This window comes from Mesitornis unicolor, unplaced genomic scaffold (genome assembly GCF_000695765.1).
Source record: "Mesitornis unicolor isolate BGI_N332 unplaced genomic scaffold, ASM69576v1 scaffold7993, whole genome shotgun sequence".
Lineage (NCBI taxonomy): Eukaryota > Metazoa > Chordata > Aves > Mesitornithiformes > Mesitornithidae > Mesitornis > Mesitornis unicolor.
The window spans coordinates 106478-119911 of NW_010172593.1; the positions used below are offsets into that span (position 1 = coordinate 106478).

The 13434-nt window shown below is 45.2% G+C and overlaps 1 protein-coding gene across 1 annotated transcript in view; it reads left to right on the plus strand.

Moving 5' to 3' along the window:
- The window catches only part of GRM7 (glutamate receptor, metabotropic 7), a 65986-nt gene extending 60923 nt beyond the window's left edge, over positions 1-5063 (plus strand). The window contains exon 7 of the mRNA XM_010180444.1: positions 3804-5063. Coding sequence (XP_010178746.1) covers positions 3804-4826 — 1023 coding nt within the window. The 3' untranslated portion in view covers positions 4827-5063. The remainder of the gene's footprint in view (positions 1-3803) is intronic.
- Positions 5064-13434: the final 8371 nt, after the last annotated feature.

Below are 13434 nucleotides of genomic sequence, written 5' to 3' on the forward strand. Positions count from 1 at the left end.
ACAGAAGTGTTTGTGGTGGTGAGAAAAAAAGCAGCGATGTTTAAATTATACACATATATTGAGTTACTTTATTCATTAAAATGAACAATTATGTTAGACCTTATGAGACAGGCTAAGCGTTTCTTGTTAATGCTTGTTCTGTAGCGAACATAATAAGAATTTCTATTGGAAATGGATCCCATCTCTCTAGTTCGAGGCATTTGTGAACTATTTTTTTTAATCAATTCTTTTGAATGTCCTACAATGAACCAGTTGTGGGATTGTTTGGAGATCTTTCTGTGGGTTTTTTTCCCATTTATCGGATCAGTTATTCAGTGGATGAACTATGATAGCATCAGTCTGCACGTTATACTGTTGAAGATGTGCCACTTACTGTGATGATGAGTGGATGATGGGTAGACCTGTGATTTTTCAAGACATGAGATGTGCCCACAGCAGGTAGTGCAGTCCAGGTTTTGTATCCTTCCCAAATCTGGCAGAATTATAGGGGAGGAGTTCGTTGTGTCCCTCGGTACTGATGTGGTCAAGTGCTAAGTTCCAGATGCGCACTCGTTGGGTAGCGGTGAGCACAGCGTGGCTGGCTACATCTGAAAGTGGTGGTGGTATGGAAAAAATAAACTCCCTGATTCTGTGTGCTATTTCTGTACATGACCGAGATGGAATGTTCTACATAAAAAAGCAACATTTATATGAATTGCAAGAGTGCCTCCTCATGATTTATGAAATTGTTTACTTACTGCTTTCTAGATTATAATTAGCGTTTTCAGATAATCACTTTTTGATGATGGGGTGAGAGTTTATTATATTTGCCTGTAGAAATTTGGGATTTGTATGTATACAGCACTCCTCCTCCATGGATCTCAGCAGTTTCTGTAGGTCTTTGTAATAAATATGATGTACAGCACCTATAGTTTTGGGTGGGGAAGTCTCCACCCATATGGTCTTGATCCTGAAACTCCAAACTCACAATCTTCAAGCAAGCAGTTTCCAGTTCATAGTGACTGAAAGTACTGAGGAAAAAGCCATTGAATAGAGGCAGGTTTAGATTTAAGTAAGTGCAATAAATGACTGAATATAACAATTACTTGCCACAATAGAAGTCTTTTTTAGATCCAGTTTTTCAAAAGCTAAATTATTTCAAGGAAACTGCAGTAAAAGCTGGAAGAAGGAGGGAGGGGAAAAGGCAGACAGAAAAGAAGTACATCAGGCACAATTATTAGATCCTAAAGCAGCCAGATACACAGTGAACATTTTGTTGGGTTTGTTTGCTTTTCTGAAAGGAGTTATGAAGCAGTTTATTTCAAGGACAAAAAATGTTTTAAAAATCTTCTGAGTGGGAGAAGCCCTCTAGGTTGACCCAAATCCTTGTCTCCCAGTGCCAGGCTCTGGTGCCAGGTGCATTACCTGACAGGCAATTTTCATCATTAATTTCCTTGCCAGAAGCTGCACGTATCTGAGGGCAGCGATACAGAGGTGTTGTGGGGCTGTCCCAGGAGAGCAGGAAAAGGACTTTTCATTATTTTCCCTGGTCTCCTATTTATCTTTTTACACACGGCGTCTGTGCAGAATAAAGTATCTTTAGGCTGTCCCAAGTACCCAGCAGAGCCATGGACTATGTTTGAGAACATGGAAATTCATCATTTTACAGTCATAAGGGATATGATAACACATTAATAATTCTGTGGTCTTGTGAGATATTAGCATGCAGAAAATTGGTGAGAATCTTTCCATCACTGGGTCAAAACCCATGCAGTTGGGATGCCTTTCTCATTTCATACCAACCCATGCTGTGAAAAGGGCACTGAGTAAGTCCTGTGTTTAATAGTTATGACCAGAGATGGAAGCTCCAGCCTGGCTCGGTGTGTCTCACTTTCCAGCTGTACAGGTAAGTTGTAGTTACCTTTTAAAAGGGCAAGATAGGAATCAGTGATTAAGAAGAGTGAAAGAAGATGCAAACTGTCTGTCAGTTGGTTTCTCGAGGAATTGTCATGAAATTTTTCACCCCTGTTTCATGGGTTGGAAATCTTGGCCCTGGTGCTCTTTCCTCACCGTCTCTTTGGTTCTCGCTCCTGCTGACCTCTTCCGTGGTGCCTCTGCAGGAGGTTACCTGCACACGTGCCAGTGTACCCCGGCTCTGCTGCGAGGAGCACGCACAACCTGGGAATTCAACTCCAGGTTTGTAAAGGGCTTGTTACAGCCCTTAGTTGGAGCAGTGACGGAGTCGGGCATGGAAATGGTATTCCTGGCTCCTTATGAGAGCTTCCAGTAAGTCCCAACTACAATTTACAGGCACAATTAAATGAGTCTTTGTATTCTCCTTTATCATCAGTATTCCTTTGGCTCCTGTAAGCTCCATACCTTCAGCTCAGCACAGCATGAAAGAAGAGCTCATGGATTTTTTTTATTTTTATTTCAGACTAAGTTGTGAATATTGAAGGTTAATGAAGTTTCTCGAGCAGTGGCAGACCTCTAGAATACCTGTTATTGAGGGATTATTTTTATAACATTCACAGCAGAGACTCTTGGTAGTGTGGTATTTGAGCAGTGTGTGACTTTAGGGTTTGTTTTTTTTTCCAGTAGATGAAATGAAGATGATACAGGCTCTGTTTTGAATTAAATTAGGAAAGTGCAACTTAATCCTTCAATTTAAGACTTGCAGACCCCAGTCTTCCTGTATACATTAATAATCAAGGCAGCAGATTCCAGAAACTCATCTTAGAATTTTTTACTTGCAGGGAAAATAGTGGAGCTTGTAAGCTTTTAAGTAACCTTAAAAAATAGCTGAAATTTTGTTTTTAATAACAGTTATTCACAACTATCACAGGAGATCAAGTTTTATATTTGGAAGAGCCATGTACCACACACACACACACACAGAGCAGCTATTCGAGCCACTGAAATTTTACTGGGCAGCTGAGTTAGCGACTGGTGCGATGAAATGGCACTGGGAATGTGGGACCTTCCCAGTCTGGGTGATTTCAGGGGCACTCCAGTGCCGAACCTCCCTTGTTTGTGGAGAAGTGGCTTTAGTCTGGAGTATTGTGGAATGATTTGTGAGTCTTATTTTTCTGCAGTGCTTGGGAGCCTTTGTGCACATGCTTTGGAATTTAACTCTCTTAAGACTGCAGAGCAAGTGAGACTTTCCATTTGTTTAATATAATCGTTTATAATTTGCATTCCCAGAAGCATGTATGGTATTTCAGAAGCAGAACTGACTCTGAAATGAAATTTTATCTAATTATTGCATTTTTCACTGATGACTGTTTTCTTCGTCCTTCATATTTCTTCGTGTCACAGATCTTGCCGCGTTCTCACTGGTTCCATGCCCTACGTAGGGCACGTTTCCATCTCATTTGAAACATTTGAAATATTAACCTGGTCTGTAGTAGTTCCAAGGAGGGAGATTCTTGTTCTCGTCTCGGTAAGAAGCCCCAAGCTCTGGATGTGTGAAAAGCAGTTTTGTGAATGTAACTGCTGCCTTCCCTCAAACCGTTGCAGCGTTTTTACTGATTTTTGTGAAACAAGGAAGTGGTTTACGTTCTGCTGTTTTATCTGCTGCTGTGTGTCTCTGAAAATGAAGGAAATTAAAAGAAGGCAAATGAAGGCAGTTAACAGTCGTGCATTAGACACTAGCCTGTGTGGTTCCTGGTGCTTTTTCAGGAGTCTACCACATATAAAGTTTCTCCATTTGTTTCTTCTCTGTTGCAGGTTCTCCCTTGGTCCTCCCCACTTCTATTCCCACCCTGATTGTCTGACAGTACCGTGTAAATAACCGTCCTCTGTCTATTTGACGTGTCTCATAGATTGACGAAATGCAGTGGGGCAGAGGCGTGCGCGAAGTCCCGTCCTCGGTGTGCAGCCTGCCCTGCAAGCCGGGGGAGAGGAAGAAGATGGTGAAGGGGATGCCGTGCTGCTGGCACTGCGAGCTCTGCGACGGCTACCAGTACCAGGCTGACGAGGTGACCTGCCTGCTCTGCTCCTACAACGAGCGGCCCAACGAGAACCGCACGGGGTGCCGCGCGATACCCATCGTCAAGCTGGAGTGGCACTCGCCCTGGGCCGTCATACCCGTCTTCTTGGCCATGCTGGGAATTATCGCCACCATTTTTGTCATGGCAACGTTCATCAGATACAACGACACTCCCATCGTCCGGGCTTCGGGGAGGGAGCTCAGCTATGTCCTGCTGACAGGGATATTTCTGTGCTACATAATCACCTTTCTGATGATCGCCAAGCCAAACGTCGCAGTGTGCTCCTTCCGCCGTATCTTCCTGGGCCTGGGGATGTGCATCAGCTACGCAGCCCTGTTAACCAAAACAAACCGCATCTACCGCATCTTTGAGCAGGGCAAAAAGTCGGTGACAGCACCCAGGCTCATAAGCCCCACATCGCAGCTGGCGATCACGTCGAGCTTGATATCTGTTCAGCTTCTAGGTGTCTTTATTTGGTTTGCAGTTGACCCACCCAACATCATCATAGATTATGATGAGCAGAAAACTATGAACCCTGACCAAGCCAGAGGTGTCCTCAAATGTGACATTACGGATCTACAAATCATTTGTTCCTTGGGTTATAGCATTCTTCTAATGGTTACGTGTACTGTGTATGCCATCAAGACTCGGGGTGTCCCAGAGAATTTTAATGAAGCTAAACCCATTGGATTCACTATGTACACTACCTGTATAGTATGGCTTGCCTTCATTCCAATATTTTTTGGCACTGCCCAGTCAGCCGAAAAGGTAGGTGAAAATGAACGAACGTATGTAGCAGGATTCACTGCACTTACAAATTACGCACTGTTCGGCTTTACGTGGATTTTAAAATGAGCTGTCCAGTTAGCTCATTACTGAGCCATGTGCAATATATAGCACCATTTTCCTTCTCCATTTACCTCATGGGCTATTCATTTGATAAACTGGCAAATGATCAATAGCAATCATATTACCCATTGGTTTTATTGTTGCATCCATTTCAGTTGTATCTTTTCAGTAGGATAAGTGGGAATTAACTGTCATACTGCCCAGCAAGAGGCATCTCTTAACTGAATCATTTTGAATACAAGATGTAAGCAAAAAAAACCTGTCAAAAACCAGTCAAGTGGACTCCTGTGCCTCTGGAGTTCAGCACTGAGGGCAGTGCTAGGGCTGAGGAGTGCTCTGCTTCACAAGCAGCAGCCTCGGGTCACATTTACACGGAGGTAAATGGTGTCCTGAGCTCGGGGGCACATTTTACACCACATAAGTGGTGCGTCCTGAGCTCGGGGGCACATTTACATCACAGGGAAATGTGTCCTGAGCTTGGGGTCACAGTTACAGGCAGGTAAGTGGTGTGTCCTGAGCTCTGGCTGCTGGGACTGCACTGGCGCTGCTCTTGTGTTGGTTATTTTAAGCCAGTCCATGTGGACAGACCCTGCAGCTCCTGGCAGGGCATAGCTGCAGTCCTGGGGTGATGCCAGGTTGCTTCTCTTTGTCAGTGAGGTCCATGTGAGCCCATGCCATTCATTCAGCAAAAGCTAGTCCAAAACATTACACTTTGTGCTTGATGAGAGATCTGGGTTTATTTCTCTCTCAGTCTTGTTTGGAGACTGCTGTAATTTCCGAGTGATTTGGCAAATACCTGCAACTCCAGGGAGAAATGGCAATACCAGGTGTCCTGCCCTGCTCTTGGGCTGTTTTACCTCCCAGCCCTGACCCCGTCTCCTTCATCCCCAGCCCAGAGAAAACTCCTGCAGGGTCTCCTTACCCACAGCGTGCTCCAGCTGGACCTGGGAGCCGTCACTGACCTCACCTCCCACACATCTTGCATGGATGTGGTAGTTATTTAGTAGTTAGTGACAGTTATCCCCAGTTACTGTATCCAAACTTGCCTGTGCAGGAGAGCTTTGGCACCTTACTGGTTTTTTTCCCCTTTATCTTCATGTAACGTTTCTCTTAGCACAAGACTCGGGCAGGCTCACAGCTGTGGATAAAATTACTGCATCTCTTAAATGAGTGTGCAAATTTCAGGTCCCAGCTAACACATCTCATTACGTGCCAGGGATATCATGTCCCAGTTTGCAATTATTAAACTTGTAGGTGACTGAAGTAACATTGCAGGGAGGCGCGGCACCGTGGTGGGTGTTCGGGTGCTTTGGCTACCAGCCCCTTCATAGAAAGGTGCCTGCACCAGAGCCTCGTCCTTTGGAGCCTCGTCCTTTGCCATCCCAGAGGTTGGCTCCGCAGGGATTTGTGATTGTTTAGGTTTCATTTCGCTGGTGGAGGAGGGAAGCAGAGGTTGTGGGAGTTTTTCGTGTATCATCCCACCGCCGCAATGGGCTTTACAGGCAGCCGCTGCATCCCTAAAGGGAATTAATTTCAACTGGAAAGAAGGTCTGCCAAGTCTCATAAATGCTTCAAACACCTCTGCTCGCCCTGTCGAGGGAGAGATAAGAAACAGCGTAAGCGGCTTTAAACACAGTGGGGCCCGTTTGTAAGCGGGGTCTGACGCTGGGAGTACAGCGCAGCTTTTGTGCTCCCGCCTGGCGATGCTTCAGGCCTGCAGGTGACCAGGATGAAGTGCTTGGAGTTGTTGTCTGCAAAGATTTAATCAGCTGATAGAAAGACCCAAAGACTTTCAAAGGCTGCTGGCAGCATTGAAAATCATTTCAGAGAAAAAGCCTTAGGTTTCTGTGTAGCCACAGAGCTGAATCACCCGGCACTTCTTTGAAAGCATCAGATTCTGGTACAAAGTCATGGGGGACAGTGAAAGAGATGGCGATGGACTCAATTTCACGCAGGGCACAGAAGAGGGTGCTGGGCTAAATAAAAAGCCTTCACTTTGCTGTGCCCCATCCAAGGGGAGCACCCCACGAATGTCCCATGGCCCCGGCTGCCCCTGCTCGCTGCATGGTGCACTTACCTATAGTCCCTACGGGTGCTCCACTCTGGCTCCCCCACTTTTAGGCATCTGACCAGAACCCTGTACTGCATCCGAGTGCCATACCTATGGCTGTCCCACTTTGAGCTAACTAGGACTAATTCTTAGTAATTTCACTCTTTTTTCGCTGTTGGGGCTTTTCCCCCTTCTGCTCCACACAGAGATGGAGCTGCAGTAGCTCTGCTGCTTTTTATTTTCCATCTCTTTCTTGAGTGGGGTGAGAGGATTGTACTTTTTGGTGATTGCTAGTGATTTCCTGTCAGATATTTTCTCTAGAAAATATTGTGCTTAAGCTTAGCCACACAGGTCTTTGCTGAAATGGAAATTGCACCTGCTGAAAATCTCATGCAACGCAATCTTTTAAGCTGAGAAATGATGTGATATATAACGCTGTGGTTTTCATTGTATGGATTTATTTTATTTTATCAATAAATACAAGCATAATGTTATTTGGTAGAAAGAATATTGAAAATACCTACCTTGTTCAGGGTAGAAAATAACAACAGCAGCAAAAAGAGAACAAGAAGTATGTTGCAAGTGATTCATAAAAGGCAAATAATTCAAGCAGCAGCATTTGCAGCAGTGCAGGGAGGCGGTGAGGTTTGAGGAAAGCCAGATACCAGAGTTCGTGCTACAGAATAAAGATAAAACATGCAGCGTATGAGAGGTGGCATGTGGAAAAAGCAAACTCCTGACTTTTTTACAGGCTGCATTTACTCAGATGGTTTTTGTCCACTACATAAAAATTCAGAAAACACATGGTCAGTTATAATTTATAGGTTTTGTTTGGTAATTCCCTCCTAATGGTTGTGCAATAATATATCTATCTATATATATATAGATATACACCATGATTCACCATTGTTGGAGTTTCTTCAGCTTGGATGTGTTGGTGACAAAGCCGCGTGGATCGCTGTGGATCGCTGCTGCTGTCTGGGTTTTGGGGGTTGTGTTTCAGGGTGGGGTGGTTTTTTGTGTTGTCCTTTATCAGTATATATTCCAAAATGCTGCTGTAACCTTTTGAGGGCCAGGATACAGTACTGGGGACGGGAATTGGGCCGTGTCTTTGCTCAGAAAGATCCTTCCTTGAGTATGTGTTTGGTAGAAAGCCACTAAATATAGGGAAAAGGGGGGGTGTCACTTACTGTTCAGCTCTGAGCAGCTCCTAATGACCAAGCCCATCGTCAGCTGAAGGACAGTGGGTTTTGGGGGTGAGGACAGGGGATGATATCCATCCCCACTTGGCCTTGATATTGCTCAGGTTGCCAACCTGCAGGGCTGGAGAGGAGCTAAAACGCCCCTTTTACGCTCCTGGTGCAATTGGTTTTGACAAGGCTATTTTAAACTCTCCATGGACGTGTGGGTCTCTGATCAGAAAGAAAGTGCCCTGGAAGAGCTGCTACACCAATTACAGGAGGCATCGCACCGCGGCCAAGTCGATACCGAGTGGTGCTTGAGCAGCGCAGCGCTCGGCAGCACAAGGTCAGGCACAGCACGGCTCCATCTGTGGGTGCGACTGGGCCCAACCTGGGAGCACCAGGTCCCGCTGAGCTGCCCCTCGCACCCTGCCCCGCAGATCAACTGCTCCCTGCAGCCTCCTGCCTGGCTTGGTTCTTCTCTGGCTTTGTGGATGTTGTGATACGCAGCGTGACAGAGCGTGCGGGGTGCTCTGACACATCTTGGAAACGTCAGTTCGGAGGTGGCAGTAATAGTTTGGAGTTTATTGTTAGGCTCTTGTAATGTAAATATTTTTAACACTTGCACCGTTGTGGATTTCTGGAGGCAACGCTTTCACAGTAAAAGCAAAGGGAAGGGGAAAAAGTATCTGTAGTTAAATCAATGTGAGATGGAGAGTTCTGAAAATACAAGCTTGCTGTTTCTGGGTATAAAAGTCAATTTATTGTTAGGAAAGACAGTACTTTCCGACACTTCTTATTACCAGTTTTAACCTTTGTCGTGTGGCACAGCTGTGTTGACAATCAAGTGAGAACTAAAAGATGGCTGAGACAGATGGGTAGAAGTTCACATCCTCGGCCAGTGCCTTCAGCAGCAACAGGGACAGAAACCCCCCTCCTCTGTCCCCTGACAGGGCTGATGCAAGGCGGCTCTGTCTGTCTGGCAGTGTGTCTGTCCATCCGTGTGTCCCCAGCCCCGTGTCCCTGCTCACGGCACTTGGGCCAGTGACATGGGCAGGCAACAGAGCCTCTTCCCAGCCCAGTGGCAGAGCCTGAAGGAGCAGCAGCCTTCCCAAAAGTGCTTCATCCCTCTCCTCCTCCTTTGCAGGAGACTCTCCTGGGGAGGCTGCTGATAAAAAGCACATCCCACATTTGAAGTAAGTTTTTTGAAATAATCACATTAAAGTAAAAATTGCGCAGGAAGGATGCGATAGGAGACTCCGGAAATGCTGAATTTGGGTGTGTTGGTGGTGATGTGCGGAGATGAGTGGGGCAGGAGGAAGTGTCTGTGAGTTCGTGTGAAACGGCCTTGGTCAGGGTGGGTTTTTTCCTCCCCGCTGTGTTCTCCTTTTCAGCTAACGTTGTTTAACTCTGATTATGAAGGACTATAGGATCATAAGCTATTTTCTTCTCCTATGGTTATTTAGTATTACCACATATATTATATGGTAATATATATATAATGTTCCTTGAATTAAATTTCCCAAATCCCTAGAATGTAACACTGAAAAATTAGATCCCTTGCACGGCCAGGCTGAGCATCAGTCTGCTTTATGGGCCAGACGTGCCAGAATCCAAGCAGGTACTTGGCCTAGCCAAAGCCTGACGCCGCTTTGCATTGCAGTGCAAGTGCATTTGGCGTTTCTCCACCCCGACAGCATTGCTATATGTGTAATATACACAGATGTACGGCTTCCTGGGAGCCTGCTCCTCAGGTCTGGGAGGAGAAATGCAGCTTGGAAACCTGCCAGAGCCATTGGTGCTGGATTAAAAGGAGCAGGTTCAGAGTCCATATCTGCGCTCCAGCTACGTACAGATGTAGTTGTGTATGTCAAATATTCCCCTAAGATCTTATTTTTCTCAAATTGTGTCATTGAGCTAATATAGAGGGATATGTCATCGTTACACTGTGGTGTTTCGCAGAGATTTTGTTGCCTTGTAGCTGTGATTACTTTTTATCTAGTAATTGCTAAGACTAAAATAATACATTTATGGATGTGTCTACAAGCTAGTAATAACTGTCAACATGCTCCTGAATATATTCTCCAGATGGGATTTTTTTTTTTCTTGTAAGTATTTTCAGGGCTTTTTTCAAGTTAAAAATGTCCTAATCGTGACTCCGAGTGAGTGGTGATGGTTTCTCACCAGTGCAGTCTTCCTGCTTGGGAGCTTTATTCATCCTGAAACTATGAGAAATGGGGAAAAGTTGACCATGCAGTCACCACTTTCCATCAGCTTATTTTTTGCACCCAGATTGCATGAACCCTTGGCTGTGGAGGTGTTTTTAATTGCAATACAACCACTATGAAATCTGAGGTCCTCAACCCCATCTACTCGTCCACCTTCTGTCCTGCTTCTCTATATTTTTTTGACGCCTGTTTTATTCAAGTCAATAAGCAGGGTAAGTCAGGCATATTTGGCAGCAGCATTTTTACTTATTGTGTTGAATGTTACATAAATACTGTAATTTGAAGGCACAGGTAAAGTGGGTTCTTACTCAGATTAAATAATGTCACATTAGCACGGTAGCACTTCAGTGTATGTTCTATTTTTTAGCGAAACTAAGTTACCCTTCAATTCCCCGTAACACAAATACCAATTAACCAGGTAGGACACACATTTATTTTCTCCCCTGGGAAGGCTTGAGATGACAGTTGCCATAGCAACTGTGTATAGGTGGATTTTGGAGTTATGAGGATTTTAATGCAGCATTTGTTGGAGTTTCACACTGCTGGGTGGCTGAGAAAAATCAGGCTTTGGGGCTCACAGGGAATGTGACTTTGAATCTACCAAGATCTGGGGCTTGTACAAGGACAGTCATGAAGGGTAGCTTTCCTTTAAAGCAGCATTCTAGTAACAGTAGCTGCATCAAACCCATTAACCACAACTATTAACTTCTCTCATTGATATGCTTTCGGTTTGCCCGTTGCTTTATCACCTTAGGGACCTGCATGTTCAGATGCCCAAGTTCTTCATTTTATCCAGCCTCGAGATCGTATCTCTGAGAAGATCATGGGATAGATGGTCTGACGTTAGAGGTGGCCTGAGATAAGCCTGAGGTGAGAAGCAGCTTCACTAAATTTCATCCGAGGCCCTCGATGCTGGTGCTGTAGGGTCTGGAGATCCTCCACGCAAAGGGGCTGCGATAAAGTCCACTTCTGTGGAGTATTGGGCGGTTCACAGTGAGTGCAGAGTGATTCATTCTAACTGAGAGAAAATTAAATGTTCTTTGAAACCTAGAAATTCAATAACCTGGATTTTTTTTGGTGATAACATTTATTATGGAAATGATCCTGGTGGCCTGTATTTTTATCAGGATATGTAAGAGCACTACTGCAAAGGTGTATTAGAAACGTTGTGAATACCTTTAAGTGTCTGTAGAGTTTCAAAGTTAATTTCTGTAGAACTAATCAAAAATCTTAAGCATATAACTTCTCAGTAAAGTTCTAAATGAGATTTATTTTATTACCTTCTGCATTCCTTTTCTTTTCCCAGTGGAAAGGGATGCTGTTACTAGTCAAAAAATAGAACAAAAGGCTTGTAATGTGTCACTGCTACTAATGATTTCACCCTAAAAGAATTAAAAACTGGTGTTTACCTATATGTCATGGAAGCAATGGAGTGCTGCAGGAGTTCTGAGTTCTGGAGCTGTGGATCCTTTGCCACACACGTGTTTCTTTCTCCCCGCTGCTTTGGTGGGAGGTTTTGTCCCTAAAACAGACACTCGTAGCCCCACCACGACTCTCACAGAGCTGGGCTGTGGCCTTTGGCAGCTGCTTCTGGGAGCTCCTGCGGGAGAGGATGGCTCAGGAAAAATATAACAGCACTGATGGGATTGCTTCACATGTCTGCTGATTGCCCGAGGGATTTGGTGGCCTCATCGCGAATACCTGCCCCCATCTCCCCCTGCTTAGTAGGCTGTGGCAAGGAGAAAAAGGGAAAAGAAAAAGAAAAGAAAAAAATAGGGGGGAAAAAAATAGAAGATAAGTAAAATTATAGTGTCCTAAGCTTGGGCATCTGGAATTTCTGGATATACCATATCCTTCAGTATGGTGGAGGGAAGCGTGGTTATTTGTTGCTTCTATTTGACACGATGGGAAGGGGCTTAGGGCTTGTGAAGGGAGAGGCAAATTAAGGTCAGCCAGAAAAACCTGTTGGAGTGGTTGATGGCAAAAAAGACGGGAGGTTGGTACCACCAGTGCCCTGCTCTCCCCTCTGCAGTCACGGCTGGGGGTGCTGGAGCATCGGCCGCTCCTGTTGGTGACCCAGAGACTGCCATGCCATGGGGTTGGGACGAGCGTGGTTCTGGTCAGCAGGAGATGGGTTGAGTGAGGGCTCTTTCGCTTGGAGACTCAGATGTACGGTGGAAGATGCGTTTCCTTCTGGGTGGCAGTGCTATTTTTAAGGAAACAGCTGAAGCTGCTTGACTTTGTGGCTATGCAGGATGTGCCTGAGGCAGCATTTCCAGACAAGACAGCCCATTTTGTACCTTCATTGTCTCATCTCAAGCTGCAAATGTAGCTGCCCGCTCGCCACGGGAGAGATGGGAAACGAAGAAGAGCACGGGTTGGGCTCTCTGCACAGCTGCCCCTGATGCTCTGCTCTCTCCAACAGTTAGAGATGAGTGTACAGACATCTCCTGTATCCCCAAAAACCTCTGCCTGTGGTGCTGATGGCCCCTAGAAGTAAGCATGGGGTGCCAGACGCGGGGCTCACATCCCTCAGAGGTGGGAGCACAGGAAGCTGCTCTGCTGGAGAGCAAAAAACAGGGAGAAAATGTGTAAGGAACAGACCCTGACCCTGTGACGTCCAAATGGGACCTCGTGTACGCTGGTGGAGCTGTGGTTCTGTACACTCAGTATTTCAGAAACACGTCGAGTCACTTCGCTGAAATATTAAATGCTTCCTGAAGTTCTGCCTCTCTCTGAAGTGAGGCTGAAAGGGTACATTAGTACGTGTTGCCTTGAAATTTCCTGTAATTGCGTTTCTACACTGGGTAGAAAACAATGAGTGGTGGGGAAATACCTCTGCATATTTAAATGTGTTTTAAAAGCTTTAATTTTCACTTATTTCTGGAACTAGGTAATGATTCTGGATTTTTATCTGCCACTAATTTGTGTAATGTTCAGCCAGGCACAGACTGGAGTGTTTCAGAAATTAATACAATAATAACAGTAATAACAGCTCATTGCACGCAGAAGAAACCTGAAGTGTTTTACAGATGGATGTGAAAACTGCAAGTTAGCATCAGCTGGTGTATGGCAATAATAGCAGAGCTCAGAAACACAGTTCACGGTGTCCCCTCCTCCCGTCCATCTCACAGAATCACAGAATCCCAGACCGT